Here is a 21037-nt window from a genome sequence, read left to right as displayed (position 1 = left end):
GCGTCTATACCTGACGTTCGTACTTTCGCTCAGGGTGTCCTTCGGATTCGGCCTCCCTATGTCCCTCCTGTGGCTCCATGGGATCTGACTGTCGTACTGATTGCCCTGCAAGAATCTCCGTTTGAACCTCTTGAGTCAGTTGACCTTAAATGGCTCACGGCCAAGGTCCTGTTCTTGCTGGCTATTGCTTCTGCAAGACGGGTGTTGGACTTAGGCGTCTTGTACTGTTGTCCACCCTCTCCGATATTTCACAGTGATCGGGCAGTTCTAGGATCTCAACCGGGTTATTTACCTAAGGTGGTGTCATCTTTTCACCTTAACCAAGAGATTGTGGTTCCGCCTTTATCTCATCGGACTTGTCTCCCAAAGAACGTTCTTAGAATGTGGTTAGGGCTCACCGTATCTATGTGGAGGGGACTGCCTCCATCAGGGGGTCAGATATCATTTTTGTCCTGTTTGGTTTCCACAAACATGATAGATTAGAATGGTGATTACACAAGCTTAAGCGCAGGCTAGAATCCCAGCTCCTGCTGCTATTAAAGCCCATTCTACTCTGTTGGACCTTCTTGGGCGTCCCGCCGTGTTGAGTCCGCAGAACAATTGTGCAAGGTGGCTACGTGGTCCTCAGTGAACACATTTTTTAGGTTCTATGCCTTTGATACCTTCACCTCCCAGGATGCTTCCTTTGGATGCTGGATTCTCACATCCGCTAAGGCGTGTCCCCTCCCTTTAGGAACTGCTTTAGGGCATTCCGGATGTTTCCCTGTGGAAACCAATGTACCCTGCTGTAGAAAAGGAGTGATATGATAGACTTACCATGGTTAACACTCTGGGTTCATTGGGTACATTGGGTTTCACAGGACGCCCACCCTGACGCAGCTAGCTTCTTTTGGTTTGTATGGCATTAGCCGCTGGTCCCTACTCCTGTCGTGAGAATGTGATTCTGTGTGACTAACTTCTTCCTTCTCTCTTGCCTGCTTCTGCATTGGACTGGTTAACGAAACTAGAGGCGGGGTTATAGAGGCCCCAATGCATCCTGGGGCAGCCTAAAGCTTTAGCCTGTTGGTGCCTCTGGATAAAGATCCACTCTACACTCCAATGTTTCCCTACACTCCAATGTTTCCCTACCTCGCAGAAACAGTGCTAACAATGGTAAGTCTATCATAACACTCCTTATGTGATATATTTGTTCTGTTTACGCACAGACAATAATGGTGGCACTCAGGGACTTGTAGAAAGAGACAAAAAACAGACTCCTCTTGCTCCAATGTTTTAGTGTCTAGTGACAACACTCACCTCTGTACTATATAGAGTTTCCATCACCAGAATCTGCACAATGTAATCGGTGGCATCCCTCCACCAGAATTATGGGGGGTATTTATCAAAGCTTGGAGAGAGAGAGAATACTGTGAGAGATGAAGTACCAACTAATCCGCTCCTAACTGTCATTTTTCAAACAGCCTGCAAAATATAAGCAAGAATCTGATTGGCTTGTACTTTATCTCTCACAATTTTATATCTATCTGAGCTTTCATAAATACTCCCCTTATACCCCTTTCAGATCTCCAATGCCGGATCCCACCCGGGAATTGGAAACGGGTCTTTCCCTGGTTGGATCTGGCATTGGAGACTCTGCTACCCCTATTCGCTGGCTTCCCGACCCGGCAAATTGCCGGGTCGGTTCCCACAGCGGCTGGGGGGCGGAGCCGGCGCTGGGAGATGAGCTCATCTCCGTGCCGGCTCTCCCTATCTAGTAAATGGGCCCCAGGTCGGCTCGACCCGGGAATCTGTTTACGCAGCCACTGACCCGGTATTCAACCCGGGAATAACTCTTCTTATAACCCAGGTTGAATTTCTCGGTCTGGCGACCTGGGAATTCGGACATAGCGCCTTCATACCGCACACTGACCCGTGTCGAGCCGGCAATATGCCGGGTCAATACCGGGTTATTTGTGCGATGTTCCATAAAATATAATCTACTTGTACTAAGGTAGTAGTATGATGTCAAAAAGCTATTATTTTGCTGCAGATATTCACTGATGCGTGTTTTAAATGAGCTATAAGAACTGTGCTGATGACTAATGCTGGGTACACACTTCTAGATACAGTATATCTGCAGATCAATTGATAGAAGTGTACGGTAGGTCGGGTGACAGCCCGTACACACAGGACGATGCACCAGTATATCTGTAGATATATCGGCCATTGGCTGTGCAGCAGCGCTGATGTGAATGTCTGTGAACGACGACGTTCACAGACATATCTCTGTTATACACTGGCCAACGGACCATTGATATATCGGCCGTTCAATTGAACGGCCGATATATCGGCCAGTGTGTTAGCACCTTAAAGTCTTGATCGCAACTGTGTGTTTAAACTTAAAGCAAAATATTATTAAATGTAAAATATACTGTAAATAAGTTGATAAAGTTGATAAATAAGGAAATAAGAAATTAAGCTGATATAAAAGCAGGTAGGGAAGTGTGTTAAAGATTGTTCACACTAGTTCTTATTAATAGCACTAATTACATGACATGTAAATCACATAGTGCTAGGGAGCAAGCAACAAAACTTTCCAAATCCTAGCCCACGTATCTCTTATGCAATTTACAGATGTCTCATAGCCAAATACTAAGTAGTGCTGCTTAGCAAACATAAAACATGGGGAGAAGGGGACCCAATAGGGATATGATGGAGCATTGGATTATCTTTTGAAGAATAGTTTATTTCTCAAAAATGTTATTGACAGTCATGAGCTAAGAGATATTGTTTTTATGTATGAAATCACACATATTTATAATGCACAGGGGGTAGTCATCAAAGTCAGGAGAGAGCTAATAATTGTGAGAGATAAAGTATTAGCCATTTATCTTGTTTTTGGTCTTGCATTTTACAGGCTGTGTTTCAAAAATGACAGGAGCTGATTGGTTGGTACTTTATCTTTCATCATTTTATCTCTCTCCAAGCTTTGATAAATACCTTCCACAATGAAAAAAATCACATGAGAAATGTGTTTTCAATTGCTTGAATGTTGAGGCAGTTTCTGTACAAATTGCACTTATAATTTAGTAGAAAATGTAGAATTGAATATCTTGTGTGCGTTATCTGCTATAGTATGTGCGTATCCATCTTTATAAAGTAATTGACGTCAGACTTATGTTGAAGACAGTGTGAGCACAAGGGTACCTACTTTCATATATGGTGGGATTGCACCTGTATATATGTATATTGGGATGAAGTCTTATCTTTGGTGTGCGTTTTGATTCACACTGTACCCCTTAAGGACCCGTTGCACGTTCTTTTATGTACACCGGTTCCTTAACCATATAATAGGCAATGTGGACATGCCTTTAATGCTGCCAAACTCCTCATAGGTAAACCAGGGGGGTTTCCAGTTGCCTTGAAACTCCCCTCCCCAGCCCACATCATGGCGTGTTTGTCCCCCCGATGCCAACACTTATCGATGACCATGCTTCGGCTGCCTCAGGGACTTATTTCCGATCCCATGTATTTTCGCGCAGTCTTGTGTTCGTTTCAGGCAATGGAAATGGACCCTAATTGGACACCGCTATAATGACCATTGGTTAAAAAATGTGATATCCGGTCGTTTTGATACACCGAAAATGGATCACATTTAATTGGATACCCTCCTAATTGGGATAAAACATGCACGGGTATAGACTGTCTGCAGGGCTAATTATTAATGCATAATATACACTATCCAGTGCATAAGGAGACCAATGTGTACATATGTATCATACTTGCCCACTCTCCCGCAATGGCCGGGAGGCACACAAAAATCGGGTAACCCTCCTGGCCCCTAAGAAAAGCAGGTCCCCCCTGCCCGGCCGCCCACTTAGTGAGTAAAGTGGGAGGTCCGAGCAGTCGATGATGCGATTCATGCTGAATCCGCATCATCATAGCCACGCCCCCTGCTGTATAATGCCGGTAATCGCGGCATTAAATAGCAGGGGGCATGGCTTACATGACCTGCCACAATAACCCCACCCCGTTCCGCCTCCATGCCGCCCCCGTTCCACCTTCCCACCGCCCCCTATGTACGTTATAGGCCTGCCCTGCCCCCCTGCTGAGCTGACCTGGCTGCTCTCTACGGAGAGAGCAGCCAGGATGTCGGCATGTATGATATGTATCTAGGGTAGTGCTAACTTCTTATGCCACTCTGCCAGACTCCTGGGTTTGCTCCAATTCTCTGTAATGGTGCCCACATCTGAAATAAAAAACATTGTGCTCAGACAGGATAGCCCTACTGGCGCATCTAATGGCTTACTTTGATCATAGGACACAAAGATGTCACATCTATGACATATACGGCACTTTGCATGATGCATATTATAGCTGGTTAAGTGCAAATTATGCCCTCTTCATGGACTGCCCACACACACTCTAAAATCAAGCATTTGGAAACCCCCCTCTGGAAATTCTGCATATGCCACTGCTCCTAATTGCCACAAACTTGAAGTAGTCTGCAGCGCTTTCTGTTGATGCTTTAATTAATAGCGTTTGATATACTCTTTCCATGGAATACACATTACTGCCCTTCTTCACAACGGGATAGATAAGTTCCATGAGGTATAAGCTCCCTGGTTCTCTCATTATAATCAACCATTACCAGACTTGGCCTAAGCCTCATCATAGGCTCGGTGTATTGTTATATACCTGTATGGCTCACTGGGCTGTGTTCTTTTTCCGATGACTACAGTATGGGGTCTATTCATGAAGCAATGAAAAGAGTAGAGAAGTTGCCCATGACAACCAATCCGCATTTAAGTAACATTTATGAAGTGCATTCTATACAATTATATGTAGCAGCTGGTACTGTAGTCTGACAACTTTTTATTCTGAGAATTAGAGTATTTTGATATTGTTGTTTGTGTTACCCAAGGTCCTCTCTTGTATTATTTTTGTGTCTTACAACATATTCCTGTATTTCAGTATTTTATATTATTGATTCCTTTTTGGAATGTTATTTTTATTCTTTGCAAATGTTTTATTTTTCCTTTGTCTACTACCTCCATAAGTAAAGAGATTAAAAAAAAAGAAGTTATTTTTGTGTGTGGTTTTTGGGAGGAAAAGAGCCTAGTAACAAAAGTATGCCTGCAGTGTTTGGAGGCTGCCCCTCCTAGAATAAATCAAGCCATATCATGGCACTGGTTGAGACCACATCTGCTGAGCTGTTTCCACTTAAAGTATCTGCTCCACTAGGAGCGACTTAAGGACAGGGATAATTGTTACAAAAGGTCAATTCTGACCTGGCAAATAGGAATTACAGATGAATAATGAAGAGGTCAGATGTATGTAGACAGCTCTGTGGTTGTTTCCATGTACTATTAAAGTGACCTTATATCGGCAAAATGTTTAAAGAGTTAACGTTCCAGAGCCAGTTTGATGTAAACATGAAATAAAAAGTCTGTTTGAGCATGAGGTTTGTGGATTCCTGGTAGTGATGGATTACAGATCAGGAGGAAATAAGCTAACTTGGGAAATATCCAAACCAATGTGTATGTTATACATTCATACATGGCTGTTCAAGAGCAGTAGCTCTGTGTTGGCAGCTGTTCAAAGCATACGCCAACTATGATGCTATCATTTGTACATCATGGTCATGGACAGTAATGGTTTACTATTGCATCACTTAGTAATATGCTGCCCAGACTGTTAACCAAGCAATGGCAACTCTGTGGGATTTTAGTAACTGCTGTAAAATGTTAATTCTCAATGTGAACTGGTTTATACGGGATGCGTTCGGCAACCCGGTGGTTGAGACCAACACCGGAATCCCGACACCACTCAGGAGACTGGTACCAGGACACAGACAGTCAACTTCCCAAAGGTAAGTATCTGGGTTATGTTTAGGCACTAGGGGGGTGGTTATCCCTAGCCGCCACCCCCTGTGGGTTAGCCCTAGCCGCCAGCACCCATGGGTTAGCCCTAGCTGCCACCGCCCGAGGGTTAGTCCTAGCCTCCACCCCCCGAGGGTTTGCCCTAGCTGCCACCCCCCGGAGGTTTTGCCCTAGCCGCCACCCCCCGGAGGGTTAGCCCTAGCCACCACCCCCCCCCAGAGGGTTAGCCCTAGCTGCTACTCTCGGAGGGTTAGCCCTAGCTGCCACCCCCGGAAGGTTAGCCCTAGCTGCCACCCCCGGAGGGTTAGTCCTAGCTGCCTTCCCTGGAGGATTAGCCCTAGCTGTCACCCCCAGAGTGTTGGGGTTAGGATAGGGTAAAAATACCCCCTCTGATGTTGGGACATTCAGTGTCGGGATGCCAATGTCGGTCATGTGACCGCCGGCATCCCGACCACTGGTATTTCTTACTAAACCCATAGTTATGGTGCAAGTGGTAGAAAAGTCTTTATCACTGCGCTCCTGTTTAGGCAAGGCAATGAGTTTGCTGTGATTATCTATGTTTTATCTTGCGGTGACGTGATATTAAACTGAGCTTTAGCAGCTAGAGCTTACTTTGCCCTTGTCCATAGAGGTACCAGTAATCTACCACCGGACTTAAGCTCTATGGGTTAAGTTTTAGGTCACAGGAGTGAATTTTATATGGGAAAATATCTTTAGTGACTCAATTCTACAGATTAATGAATTGTTCCAATGTAACCTTACTCCCATGGTGTATAGGAATGAAGGTTTCAGCAGTTTGTAAAGAGAGTAATGGAGAAGTTGAAATTTTAATAAAAATGTGGTCCTAAAGTTACAGTAGGCAATACATAGAGACACATTTTTTCCTGGCATACACTTCTACTGTACATTTTGGTATAAAAATCTACATACTGTTATACAGAAAATAAAATCCACTTTGTGTGCACATAATGGTCACAAGTCTGACCGTGATTGACCTGAAACTGCCATAACCAACGGTTCTATAAAGCGTTGGTATGATAATGAGATCATTGGTAGGAAAAGTCGGTATTTATGCATATTAATCATAATACAGTATCTCCCTCCATACATCATCCCTCTTTGGTTGTTGAATGTAGAAAGAGGCAGGCAGTAAAGGTGGATGGTTACAGCCCAAATGTCCAGAAAGTATATAGAAACCAACCAAATGACTTGGTTCCTGCTCTCTCCAATATGCAGGAGACAGCCAGCACTGCCACATTATGTATGTGCCGGATGGTTGCTAGGAAACCCAGTAATATCGGCCCTCATTCCGAGTTGATCGCTCGCAAGGCGAATTTAGCAGAGTTGCTCACGCTAAGCCTACGCCTACTGGGAGTGTATCTTAGCTTCTTAAAATTGCGACCGATGTATTCGCAATATTGCGATTACAAACTACTTAGCAGTTTCAGAGTAGCTTCAGACTTACTCGGCATCTGCGTTCAGTTCAGTGCTTGTCGTTCCTGGTTTGACGTCATAAACACACCCAGTGTTCGCCCAGACACTCCCCCGTTTCTCCGGCCACTCCTGCGTTTTTTCCGGAAACGGTAGCGTTTTTATCCACACGCCCCGAAAACGCTGTGTTTCCGCCCAGTAACACCCATTTCCTGTCAATCACACTACGTTCGCCAGAGCGAAGAAAAAGCCGTGAGTAAAAATACTATCTTCATTGTAAAATTACTTGGCGCAGTCGCAGTGCGAATATTGCGCATGCGTACTAAGCGGAATTTCACTGCGATGCGAAGAAAATTACCGAGCGATCAACTCGGAATGAGGGCCATCATGTGTAGTGTAGTCTGGATTTAATAACTGCTTACATGTGATTTGTTATTAGAGCCAGATAGCACTTGAAACTAATAGCGAGAAGGAAATAACCGTCGGACTATCACCTCCTTTAAAAGGGCCACTAAAATTCAATCAATAAATAAAAATAAAGATTGTTTAAAAAATAAAATAAAAATAAAATATTGTATATTGTGCCTTTATGTGGGGAGTGACCATTACTTATTATATGTACAGGAAATACATTTACTCTAAATAAAATTTGTATTTATATCTGTATTTTATATTTATTATTAAGTAATATGGTATTTGCGTTTGTAGAGCTCACAACTTGGGGGGTAATTCTGAGTTGATCGCAGCAGGAACTTTGGTAGCAGTTGGGCAAAACCATGTGCACTGCAGGGGAGGCAGATATAACATGTGCAGAGAGAGATAGATTTGGGTGTGGTGAGTTCATTCAATCTGCAATCTAAATTGCAGTGTAAAAATAAAGCAGCCAGTATTTACCCTGCACAGAAACAAAATAATCCACCCAAATCTAACTCTCTCTGCAAATGTTATTTCTGCCCCCCCCCCCCCGCAGTGCACATGGTTTTGCCCAACTGCTAAAAAATTTCCTGCTGCGATCAACTTGGAATTACCCCCTTGGAGCAGAATATATTTCAGTGCCGCATCTGTGAACCTAAGCTTTACAAAGGCTGGCCATTACCGTTAATCACAGTAATACGGTGATACATTTAAAGAAAGATAGAAGCCAGAGATGATTTTAAGGTGCATACACATTAGACGATCTAAGTGGACGATAAAGATATTATCGTGCATGTTGTCAAGTGTTTATGCACTATAATGATGCACGCTCCCGTTGGTCCTTATCGTTAATCTTTATCAACTGAACATGCAGTCCAGTTTAGGCTATATCTTCCATGACTGCATGTTCAGGGATGGGAGGGGTGACGTCACTGAACAAAATTGTTCACTATATCGCTCAGTGGGGGTAATTCTGAGTTGATCGCAGCAGGAACTTTGTTAGCAATTGGGCAAAACCATGGGGGTCATTCCGAGTTGTTCGCTCTGTAAAAATCTTCGCATCGCAGCGATTTTCCGCTTAATGCGCAATGTCCGCACTGCGACTGCGCCAAGTAAATTTGCTATGCAGTTAGGAATTTTACTCACGGCTTTTTCATCGTTCTGGCGATCGTAATGTGATTGACAGGAAATGGGTGTTACTGGGCGGAAACAGGCCGTTTTATGGGCGTGTGGGAAAAAACGCTACCGTTTCCGGAAAAAACGCAGGAGTGGCCGGAGAAACAGGGGGAGTGTCTGGGCGAACGCTGGGTGTGTTTGTGACGTCAAACCAGGAACGACAAGCACTGAAATGATCGCAGATGCCGAGTAAGTCTGGAGCTACTCAGAAACTGCTACGAGGTGTGTAATCGCAATATTGCGAATACATCGTTCGCAATTTTAAGATGCTAAGATTCACTCCCAGTAGGCGGCGGCTTAGCATGAGCAAATCTGCTAAAAATCCGCTTGCGAGCGAACAACTCGGAATGACCCCCCATGTGCACTGCAGGGGAGGCAGATATAACATGTGCAGAGAGAGATAGATTTGGGTGTGGTGAGTTCAATCTGCAATCTAAATTGCAGTGTAAAAATAAAGCAGCCAGTATTTACCCTGCACAGAAACAAAATAACCCACCCAAATCTAACTCTCTCTGCAAATGTTATATCTGCCCCCCCTGCAGTGCACATGGTTTTGCACAACTGCTAAAAAAATTTCCTGCTGCGATCAACTTGGAATTACCCCCTGTGTGTATGCTCTATATCATTCATTCTGCTGCTTCAAGGGAAATCGTTATCTTTATTGTTTCAACATCGTCTAATGTGTATGCACCTTAAGAGAGTAGGGGGCCTGTATGCAGGCTCCGATCCGCCCCCCACCTCTCCAGCAGTGCAGTAGACTTTGTCATTGTGCCAGAGTCTACTGAGCATGCACAGGTCTCCGGGAACGTGGTATCCGTGCCTTGTTCCGGGGACATCTATACTGCACATGCATGAATCAGAAGGAAAATGTCTGCAGCAGACATTTTTCCAGTGATTTTTGCAGCTCTGTCTCCAGTGAAGGGCCGACAGAGAGGTAAGTATAATTATATGGGTGCAGGGTACGCGGTGTGTGTGGGCCTCTGGACAGGGCATACATTACATCTATTATAGATATGCCAGTGATAGGGTCAACAATCAGTAGTAAAAAATCAGTAGGTATTTTAATGTAAGGTAAAAGTTATAGAAGTTACATCTTACAGTTTGATGGGACGTCTGGGTGACAAGATTTCCTTCTGATTTTTTAGGTTCTGTGTTAGAATGGAACAGGCATAACACAATACTGCCAGGAGGTTTCCATCTGTCAGCCTGTTGCGTTTGTTGTTTCACTGTGCCTCATTGTTGAGAATGTCTGTCCACATGTGTAAGTTGAACCAACAGGTGCATAACAGGGCCTGACAAAAAAATGTTCCACCTTGCTTTAATAAAGTAACTTGGAATCACTCTTGCAGCTGCAGAGACTTATGCACAGGCTACATACTCCTCTTACTGTGATTTGGTACTGCATGACACCCTACGTTGTGCGATTGCAGTTTGATGATACCAAGGCAATGTTGGCTCTTTTGCCATAGCTGGTCTTCCTGAAGGCAGCTTTGTTAAGTAGCTGATGACACCACTGTACCTTGATGGGTTGATATCACGTAGGCATACAGATAAAAGGTAGAACTGTACTTTGATGTCAATCATGTCCATTTATTAAGATTTGGAGAGAGATAAAGAACCAACCAACCAACCAACCAGATCCTAACTAATTTTTCAAACACAGCCTGTAACATGTCAGTTAGAAGCTGATTGGCTGGTACTTTATCTCTCCACTTTATCTCTTTCCAAGGCTTAATATGTAACACCAATAATAACACTACAATCAGTAACAAGTGCCAAGCGGTTCACCACACAGAGTCTTTTAAACAACCCTTCCAAGAAAGTACTATAGTCATTAAGCAAACTTAGAGGGACGGTTTGGTTGCTGTGTCCCACATTCTGCTCCTATATCATTGGGGTAAAGGTCAAGTCCACTGTCTTCCCACTTTTGGCTTGACAGTGGAGGTTATATAGCATCTTGGCGTAGACTGCGAAGGCTTTGACCATCCCAAGAGAAGCATCAACTCAGCCAGTGCTGTCCCAATGGATGAGGTCCATTTTTTTGTATCCCGGTCTGGTTCCCTTGGTGGTTTATATTCGGCAGGAAATGTTTTAGATAACATTTCTCTGTCAGGTTTGGTACCTACTTATTGCAGATCTGTAACCTTGTCTCTCCCTCTATGGAACCCTGCAGTAGGCCTCATGTTATGGTTGACTCCGAGCAGTCTTCGAAAGCCTGTGGATGAGCAATAGTTCCCACCTGATAGAACAAAAGGCATAATTACATTATGGGGTGGATATTTGGTACCTCATCCAAGCAAACCTTTAGTAGTCTATTTCTGGGAGGATGGTCTGTTACCTGACCTGCACATCCAGTTAAACGTAGATGAATGCTAGAGGTGCAGGTTCAGCAAAGTTTGGTTTCAGCAGTTGGCGCAACTCCTCAGGATATTATTGGATGTTTGATTGGGATGCAGCCAATTTACCTCCAATCAAAATCCCGACAGTCGAAATCCCGACAGCAATTGCCCGACGGTCAAAATCCCAACATGGACAAAATACCGACATTTAAAATACTGACAAGGTCAAAATACCGACATGTGAAATGCTGACAGGTCAAAATGCCAACATGAGTTTTTCATGATTTTTTTCATTGAAACCGACTTGTACATACTTTACCATCCCAGTGGACCTGGAGGGGGAATATAATAGTGTACCGAGCGCAACGAGTCACCGTGCCCAAAGCATGGCGAGCGCAGCGGTACACTTATATGGTGTCCATGTCGACCTATGTCGACATACACACAAAAAACCCAATAAAAACGAATTTCGGTATTTTGACCTGTCGGCATTTTACACGTCAGTATTTTGACCTTGTCTGTATTTTAAATGTCGGTAATTTGTCCATGCCGGGATTTTGACCTTGTCGTGATTTTGACCGTCGGTCAATTGCTGTTGGGATTTTGACCGTCGGGATTTTGATTGGAGGTATTTCATACCGATCCCGTTTGATTACCTCTGTGTCCTTCAGTGATACTAGCTCCCTTTGTGGACATGTTAAGGAATCTAGCTGTGCCTAAGTGACATTTAAGAACCACATAACCATAACACTTAAACACACAGATAACTATTCTGTTGGCTGTATAATGAGTACTGGTGAGAAGGGATGCTAATCTTAAGCTTTATTTTCAAGTTCTGCTTCTCTTCTTTCATGAGGTCACATGCTCTGGGCAAAGCATGAGATCAATTTAAATTTTGTAATACATGATTTTCACCAAACAAATAATCTGGGTAATTGCTAGGGCAACCCAGTTCAATGGTTGGTGTAGCAAGCTCTAAGAAAAATAACCTGGTTCGAGTTACTCAGGAATCCAACACTGGTAGCTACCAGGGTCGAACCTGGGAACTACTTGGGTAACAACACAGTGTAAGCGGCGCAACCTGGGTTATGTTAAAAGCTGCTGTATATTCAGAGGTTCGCCTCAAGGAAGTGTCTGTGAGTGACATGCAGGTGCAGTGTAAACGGGGGTCTGACCTGGCACAGACACCTGTCAGACCTGGCATTGAGGTGTAAAAGGGATATTATTCAGTCGTCTTCTCTAATTTATAAACTGCGGAGCTTCATCCACTTTCTCAGCTCTCTTTATAATCAAAAACAAGGGCTGTAATTAAAGCTCACGGGTGTAAAGCAGAGAAAAAGAGCAGATTATGAATAATGGAGAAAGAAAGACTGATTGGGCATGCCACCGCTGTATGTTGCTGGCCCTGGGGATTGCAGGTCAAGGCTCTGCCACATGTGCATTAGGGTCACCTGTTGGTGGTTTAAAGACTTGATTATTCACAATTGCAGAATGCCTATATCATATGACCAACAACAGACATTGGGGCAGATGTATTAAGCCTGGAGTAGTGATATAGAATTGATAAGTGGAAGGTGATAATGCACCAGCCAATCGGCTCCTAACTATCATTTTTCAAACCTGTAATGATTGGCAGGTGCGATATCACCTTCCACTTTTCTCTTACATCCTAGAGGATGCTGGGGTCCATATTAGTACCATGGGGTATAGACGGGTCCACCAGGAGCCATGAGCACTTTGAGTTTAATAGTGTGGGCTGGCTCCTCCCTGTATGCCCCTCCTACCAGACTCAGTTTAGAAAATGTGCCCGGAGGAGCCGGTCACAGCTAGGGGAGCTCTACAGAGCTTCTTTAGAAATGTTTATATAAGAGTTTGTTTTTTTACAGGGAGGCTGCTGACAACAGCCTCCCTGCATCGATAGACTGAGGGGGGGAGCAGTGTCCGCCCTGCGGGGTCTTGAGCCACTGCCTCCGCTGACTGGACATGGAGCTCCTGAGGGGACAGATCGCGACCCGCCACAGGGGAACGCTCACCCCGGCAGCCAGCCGCCACCCCCTCATTGAGCTGAAGTGTGGCGAGTTAGTCACTGTCCCCCCTTCCAAGCGGGGGGTCAGTGTGAAGAGGGTGGCTTAAGGGTGGGAGCGCGGTATTAACCGCGCTCCCGGACGGCTCAACGATACTGCGGTGAGGGGCGCCCCGAGCCAGCAAGGTACCCTACACTGACCATTTCCAGCCTGTCGGGGTCCGCAGATCTCAGCCAGCAAAAAATTCATCAGGCCAGTATAATCTTCAAGAGCGGGAAGACAGCGCCATTGAAGGGGCGGAGCTTCTCCTCAGAGCGGACCCAGCAGCGTTCAGCGCCATTTTTCCTGCATGCAATCACTACTAGTGGATGTCCAGGTCCCTCCAGTGCAACTCCAGCTATCTGTACGGTACCAGGGGGTTGTAGAGGGGGGGGGTGGGAGGCTGTGTTGTAGGCTGTGTCACCTATTAAGGTACACAGTCAGCGTGGGTTGGGGTCTCCCTATACCTCTAATAGCGCTGCATGTGGGTTGGCTCCAATCTCTTGTGTCTCTCTGCCATTCCTGGGGGGAAACTCTGTCTAGTAAATACCCTGTGTGTTTGTAGGGTGTTTGGTGTGTGTGACAACATGTCTAAGGACACTGTTTCATATGATGCAGAGGATTTGTCTTCCCAGGAGGACTCCATACCATGTAATCAGGATTGCACTGTTGTAGTGCAGATCCCTGCTAGAGAGCCAGAATGGTTAGTCATTCTAAGGGGGACTATTTCTCAGATTCCTCACAGGGTTGCTAGGACTGAGCATGCCACTCAGATCCTACAATCCTCTATGGTTGTGTGGTCTAAAACTGCTTCCTCGGGATCCCCTGCGGTACATTCTCAAAAACGTGTACTTGCATTGCTTACGCAGGATGACACGGACACCGACTCTGACACTGCAGACGGTGACGGGGATGCATCGCTTGCTAGGGGGGTGCAGTAGTTGATTGAAGCTGTGAGGGATAGTTTACATATTTCTGATACAGCTCCTGAACAGGTGGAGGAGGCCTTCTTTACAGATAATAAGAAGCCCCCCCTCACCTTTCCGGCATCCAAAGAATTAAACGCTATCTTTGAAAAAGCCTGGGCAACTCCGGAAAATAAATTTCAGATCCCTAAGAGGGTCTTGGTTGCTTTTTCCTTCCCAGAGGAAGATAGAAAGAAGTGGGAGTCTCCGCCGATAGTTGACGCCTCTGTTTCCAGGCTGTCAAAACAGGTGGTTTTACCAGTCCCGGGATCTACCGCGTTGAAGGACCCGGCAGATCGCAAAGTGGATGCTACGCTAAAGTCCATTTACACGGCATCCGGGGCTATATCACGGCCTACTATAGCCTGTGCTTGGATTGCAAAAGCTATTGCCAGGTGGTCAATCACTCTGCAGGAGGAGTCAACTTCGCTGTATAAAGGTGACGTTGATGTATTTTTACGCCATATTCAGGATTCTGCAGGGTTCCTGGTGGATTCCATGAAGGACCTGGGTTCCATGGCTGCGGGGATCTCGTCCATGTCCGTCTCGGCTTGCAGGGTTCTCTGGCTGCGCCAATGGTCTGCGGACGTGGAATCCAGGAAGAGCGTGGAGGGCCTACCCTATACTGGTCAGGCTTTCTTTGGGGAGGCGCTGGATGCGTGGATTGCCACGGCTACCGCGGGTAAGTCTACTTTTCTCCCCTCAGCTGCACCAGCTACGAAGAAGCCTTTTACATCAGCCACGTGACAGTCCTTTCGGCCCGCAAGGCCTAGAAAGAACAAGCCTTTGAACACCTTCTTCAGAGGTGGTCGTGCCAAAGGAAAGAAACCTGCTCCCGCAGGTTCCCAAACCCAGAAGCCCGCTTCTGATGCACCTAAGCCCTCCGCATGACGGTGGACAGCTAGGCCTGGAGGAGGGTCTGGTGGGGGCAAGACTCCGGCAGTTCAGCCACGTCTGGGTGTCGTCTGGCCTGGACCCCTGGGTACTGGATATAGTGTCCAGGGGGTACAGACTGGAGTTTCAAAATCCCCCACCTCACCGTTTCTTCAAGTGAGGCTTGCCAGCTCTGCAGGCAGACAGAACAGTTCTTCTGGAGGCCATCAGAAAACTGGTGGTGTCAGAGGTCATTGTGCCAGTTCCACCTCAGCAGTGGAACAGGGGTTATTATTCGAACCTTTTTGTGGTACCAAAACCGGATGGTTCGGTACGGCCTATTCTAAACTTAAAGTCTTTGAACCCTTATCTCAGGGAGTTCAAATTCAAGATGGAATCTCTGAGAGCTGTCATCTCAGGACTGACGGAGGGTGAGTTCCTGGTGTCTCTAGACATCAAGGATGCTTACCTCGACATTCCCATTTGGTCGCCGCAGCAGGCATATCTCAGGTTTGCACTGTTGGACGATCACTATCAGTTCCAGGCGCTGCCGTTTGGCCTCTCCACAGCACCAAGGATCTTCACCAATGTGATGGCGGAGAGGATGATTCTTCTCCGCTAACAGGGGGTGAACATAATTCCATATCTGGACGATCTCCTGATCAAGGCTTCGTCCAGGGAGAGGTTGTTGCGATCCATCGTGCTTACGACACAGCTGCTCAGGAAGCACGGCTGGATCCTGAACCTTCCGAAGTCTCATCTGGAGCCGACAAGGAGGCTGTCTTTCCTGGGAATGATCCTCGACAAGGAAGTGCAGAGGGTGTTTCTCCCGGTGGAGAAAGCGTTGGTGATTCAAACAATGGTCCGGGATGTCTTAAAGCCTACCCGGCTATCGGTTCATCAATGCATACGCCTTCTGGGGAAGATGGTTGCCGCCTACGAGGCTCTGCAGTATGGCAGGTTTCATGCTCGTCCTTTTCAGCTGGACCTCTTGGACCAGTGGTCAGGCTCTCACCTACACATGCATAAGAGGATACTCCTGTCTCCGAAAGCCAGGATTTCACTCCTCTGGTGGCTGCAACTTCCGCACCTTCTGGAAGGACGAAGGTTTGGAATTCAAGACTGGATCCTTTTATCCACAGATGCAAGTCTAAGAGGTTGGGGAACAGTCGCTCTGGGGGAAACCTTTCAGGGAAGATGGTTGGATCAGGAATCACTTCTCCCAATAAACATCCCGGAACTCAGGGCCGTGTACAACGCCCTTCTGCAAGCAGCACACCTTCTGCAGGATCGGGCTGTTCAGGTGCAGCCGGACAACGTGACCACAGTGGCCTACATAAACCGACAAGGCGGAACGAAGAGCAGGGATGCCATGTCAGAGGTGTCAAAAATCCTCCTCTGGGCAGAAAGGCACACGGTGGCGATGTCGGCAATCCTCATTTCGGGTGTAGACAACAGGGAAGCAGACTTCCTCAGCAGACACGATCTCCATCCAGGAGAGTGGGGCCTCCATCTGGAGGTGTTCGAGGAGGTAACCGGTTGGTGGGGGGTTCCTCACATAGACATGATGGCCTTCCGCCTCAACAAGAAGCTGTGGAGGTACTGTTCCAGGTCGAGAGACTCACAGGCGGTGGCGGGGGATGCACTGGTAACACCGTGGGTGTTCATGTCAGTGTTCCCTCCTCTTCCTCTGATACCAAAAGTTCTTCAACTGGTAAGAAGAACAAAGGTTCTGGCAATCCTCATTGCTCCGGACTGGCCAAGGAGGGCTTGGTACGTGGATCTACTGGATCTTCTGCTGGAAGATCCAAGGCTGTTACCTCTACGGGAGGATCTGCTACTGCAGGGGCCATTCGCTTATCAAGACTTAACACGGCTACGTTTGACGGCATGGCAGTTGAACGCCAGATCTTAGCTCGGAAGGGTGCATCCCGAGTGAGGTCATTCCTACCCTGATACAGGCTAGGAAGGGGGTAACGTCTAAACATTACCATCGCATTTGAAAAAAATGTTTCTTGGTGTGAGTCCAAGAAGTTTCCGGCGGTGGAGTTTCAACTTGGACGTTTTCTCTTTTTCCTGCAAGCAGGGGTGGATATGGGGCTAAGATTGGGCTCCATCAAGGTCCAGATCTCTGCTTTGTCCATCTTCTTCCAAAAACAATTGGCTGTCCTCCCTGAGGTTCAGACCTTTTTGAAAGGGGTTCTGCACATCCAGCCTCCCTTTGTGGCGCCTACGGCACCCTGGGATCTTGATGTGGTGTTGCATTTCCTACAATCTGCTTGGTTTGAGCCTCTACTGGAGGCTGATCTCAAGTTTCTCACATAGAAGGCGGTCACCTTGTTGGCCTTGGCTTCTGCACGATGCGTGTCAGAATTGGGGGCTTTATCTTGTAAAAGCCCTTATTTGATCTTCCATGAAGACAGGGCGGAACTTTGGACTCGTCCACAGTTCCTGCCTAAGGTTGTATCGCCTTTCCATATCAACCAACTTATTGTGGTGCCAATGGCTACTGACTCCTCAATTGCTTCAAAGGCCTTGGATGTAGTGAGGGCTTTGAAGATTTACGTGAAGAGGACGGCTCGTCATAGGAAAAGTGACTCTCTGTTTGTCCTCTATGATCCCAAGAAGATTGGGTGTCCTGCTTCTAAGCAGTCGATTTCACGCTGGATCAGGTTTACTATCCAGCATGCTTATTCCACGGCAGGATTGCCATGTCCGAAATCTGTAAAGGCCCACTCTACTTGTAAAGTGGGCTCTTCCTGGGCGGCTGCCTGGGGTGTCTCGGTTTTACAAGTTCGATACTTTGGTCTCTGAGGACCTCCAGTTTGGTCAAGCAGTGTTGCAGGAGCCTCTGCGCTATCCCTCCTGTACTGGGAGCTTTGGTACCTCCCCATGATACTAATATGGACCCCAGCATCCTCTAGGACGTAAGAGAAAATAGGATTTTGGTTACCTACCGGTAAATCCTTTTCTCGTAGTCCGTAGAGGATGCTGGGCACCCGCCCAATGCTGCGTTATTCCTGCATTGGTTTTATAGTTCAGTACTGCCTGGTTCTGCGTTATTTACTGTTTCAGCTGTTGCTGTGTTGTTCCGGCATGTTAGCTGGATTTGCCTGTTGTGTGAGCTGGTATGAATCTCGCCACTATCTGTGTAATTCCTTCTCTCGAAGTATGTCGTCTCCTCTGGCACAGTTTCTAGACTGAGTCTGGTAGGAGGGGCATAGAGGGAGGAGCCTGCCCACACTATTAAACTCTTAAAGTGCCAGTGGCTTCTGGTGGACCCGTTTATACCCCATGGTACTAATATGGACCCCAGCATCCTCTACGGACTACGAGAAAAGGATTTACCGGTAGGTAACCAAAATCCTATTATAACTGCTTTATCACTTCTCCAGGCTTAATACACTGCTCAAAAAAATAAAGGGAACACTAAAATAACACAACCTAGATCTGAATGAATGAAATATTCTTATTAAATACTTAGTTCTTTACATAGTTGAATGTGCTGACAACAAAATCACACAAAAATTATCAATGGAAATCAAATTTTTTAACCCATGGAGGTCTGGATTTGGAGTCACACTCAAAATTAAAGTGGAAAAACACACTACAGGCTGATCCAACTTTGATGTAATGTCCTTAAAACAAGTCAAAATGAGGCTCAGTAGTGTGTGTGGCCTCCACGTGCCTGTATGACCTCCCTACAATGCCTGGGCATGCTCCTGATGAGGTGGCGGATGGTCTCCTGAGGGATCTCCTCCCAGACCTGGACTAAAGCATCCGTCAACTCCTGGACAGTCTGTGTGCAACGTGGCGTTGGTGGATGGAGCGAGACATGATGTCCCAGATGTGCTCAATTGGATTCAGGTCTGGGGAACGGGCGGGCCAGTCCATAGCATCAATGCCTTCGTCTTGCAGGAACTGCTGACACACTCCAACCACATGAGGTCAAGCATTGTCTTGCATTAGGAGGAACCCAAGGCCAACCGCACCAGCGTATGGTCTCACAAGGGGTCTGAGGATCTCATCTCGGTACCTAACGGCAGTCAGGCTACCTCTGGCGAGCACATGGAGGGCTGTGCGGCCCCCCAAAGAAATGCCACCCCACACCATTTCTGACCCACTGCCAAACCGGTCATGCTGGAGGATGTTGCAGGCAGCAGAACGTTCTCCTTGGCGTCTCCAGACTCTGTCACGTCTGTCACATGTGCTCAGTGAGAACCTGCTTTCATGTGTGAAGAGCACAGGGCGCCAGTGGCGAATTTGCCAATCTTGGTGTTCTCTGGCAAATGCCAAACGTCCTGCACGGTGTTGGGCTGTAAGCACAACCCCCACCTGTGGACGTCGGGCCCTCATACCACCCTCATGGAGTCTGTTTCTGATCGTTTGAGTAGACACATGCACATTTGTGGCTTGCTGGAGGTCATTTTGCAGAGCTCTGGCAGTGCTCCTCCTGTTCCTCCTTGCACAAAGGCGGAGGTAGCGGTCCTGCTGCTGGGTTATTGCCCTCCTACGGCCTCCTCCACATCTCCTGATGTACTGGCCTGTCTCCTGGTAGCGCCTCCATGCTCTGGACACTACGCTGACAGACACAGCAAACCTTCTTGCCACAGCTCGCATTGATGTGCCATCCTGATTGAGCTGCACTACCTGAGCCACTTGTGTGGGTTGTAGGGAGGTCATACAGGCACGTGGAGGCCACACACACTACTGAACCTCATTTTGACTTGTTTTAAGGACATTACATCAAAGTTGGATCAGCCTGTAGTGTGTTTTTCCACTTTAATTTTGAGTGAGACTCCAAATCCAGACCTCCATGGGTTAATAAATTTGATTTCCATTGATAATTTTTGTGTGATTTTGTTGTCAGCACATTCAACTATGTAAAGAACAAAGTATTTAATAAGAATATTTCATTCATTCAGATCTAGGATGTGTTATTTTAGTGTTCCCTTTATTTTTTTGAGCAGTGTACATCTGCCCCATTGTTTAATTTGTACTAGACAAACAAATTACAATCTTGTGTGAATATTTAGTAACATGAACCTTTAATATTTGAATGCTTATTTTTTTTTTTTTTTCAGACTCTTCTGACATGAAGAAAGACATTGAGACTTTAATAGCATTGGAAAGAGCTGACATAATCAGCAAATATGAGAAGGTAAGTACAAGGTGGTCAGATATTACAGTATAAAGAAATGAATTTTGCGTGCTGTCACCTACTTCTGAAACATGGAGTAAATGTCAGCTGCTGCAAAACACATAGGACTTTGTTAACTGCTGATGATTGCTGTAGCCATACCTTTTAAGCTTTGCACTTAATGTGCTTGCCATTCTGCTTTGCATTCCTGAAAGTATATCTGTTAAAGGTTTGCATTCCTGGAAGCATGAAAGATAAAGGCTGGAACTCCTCAACATGTAACCGATAAAGCTTTGCATTCTTGAATGTATACCCAGTAAACTTTGGCATTCTTGAAGACATACACCATACAGCTATGCAGGGGTGCTGGTACAGGAATCCAGGGCTGCCATTAGAAATTGTGGGGCCCGGGATTGACAAAATAGGAAGGCTTCACCCCCCCAAAAAAAAAGTTAAATAAAAATTAATATATATTCCAAAAAGAAAGAAAAAAATTCTATGCTGACACGAAGCCACACCCTCAAGTCTCAAGTCTGTGTATTTAAGGTAGGAATATTTATTTATTTATTTATTTTAGTTGAAATTTTTAAATTCGCCATCAGACATCTTAAGATCTCACCTCATTTTTCTTTATATATATATATATATATATATATATATACATACACATGCATACATACTGTACATATGCCGCTGTCTGGAGGGCCCAAGATGCTCATGCTGCTGCCTGCCCGCCTCTGTCTCCGCTGTTCTGCTGCTGTCCTTCGTCTTCCTG

The 21037-nt window shown here is 46.1% G+C and overlaps 1 protein-coding gene across 4 annotated transcripts in view; it reads left to right on the top strand.

Moving 5' to 3' along the window:
- LOC134969246 (USP6 N-terminal-like protein) overlaps window positions 1–21037 on the top strand; it is a 379876-nt gene that overhangs the window by 239348 nt on the left and 119491 nt on the right. For all 4 annotated transcript variants that reach the window (XM_063945071.1, XM_063945070.1, XM_063945069.1 and 1 more), the window contains one exon: window positions 20207–20283. In XM_063945071.1, the coding sequence (XP_063801141.1) occupies window positions 20218–20283 (66 nt within the window). In that variant the 5' untranslated portion in view covers window positions 20207–20217. The remainder of the gene's footprint in view (window positions 1–20206; window positions 20284–21037) is intronic.

Source organism: Pseudophryne corroboree, chromosome 11 (genome assembly GCF_028390025.1).
Source record: "Pseudophryne corroboree isolate aPseCor3 chromosome 11, aPseCor3.hap2, whole genome shotgun sequence".
Lineage (NCBI taxonomy): Eukaryota > Metazoa > Chordata > Amphibia > Anura > Myobatrachidae > Pseudophryne > Pseudophryne corroboree.
Note: the sequence above shows the minus strand (reverse complement) of the source record. Positions and strands in the feature narration are given on the sequence as shown.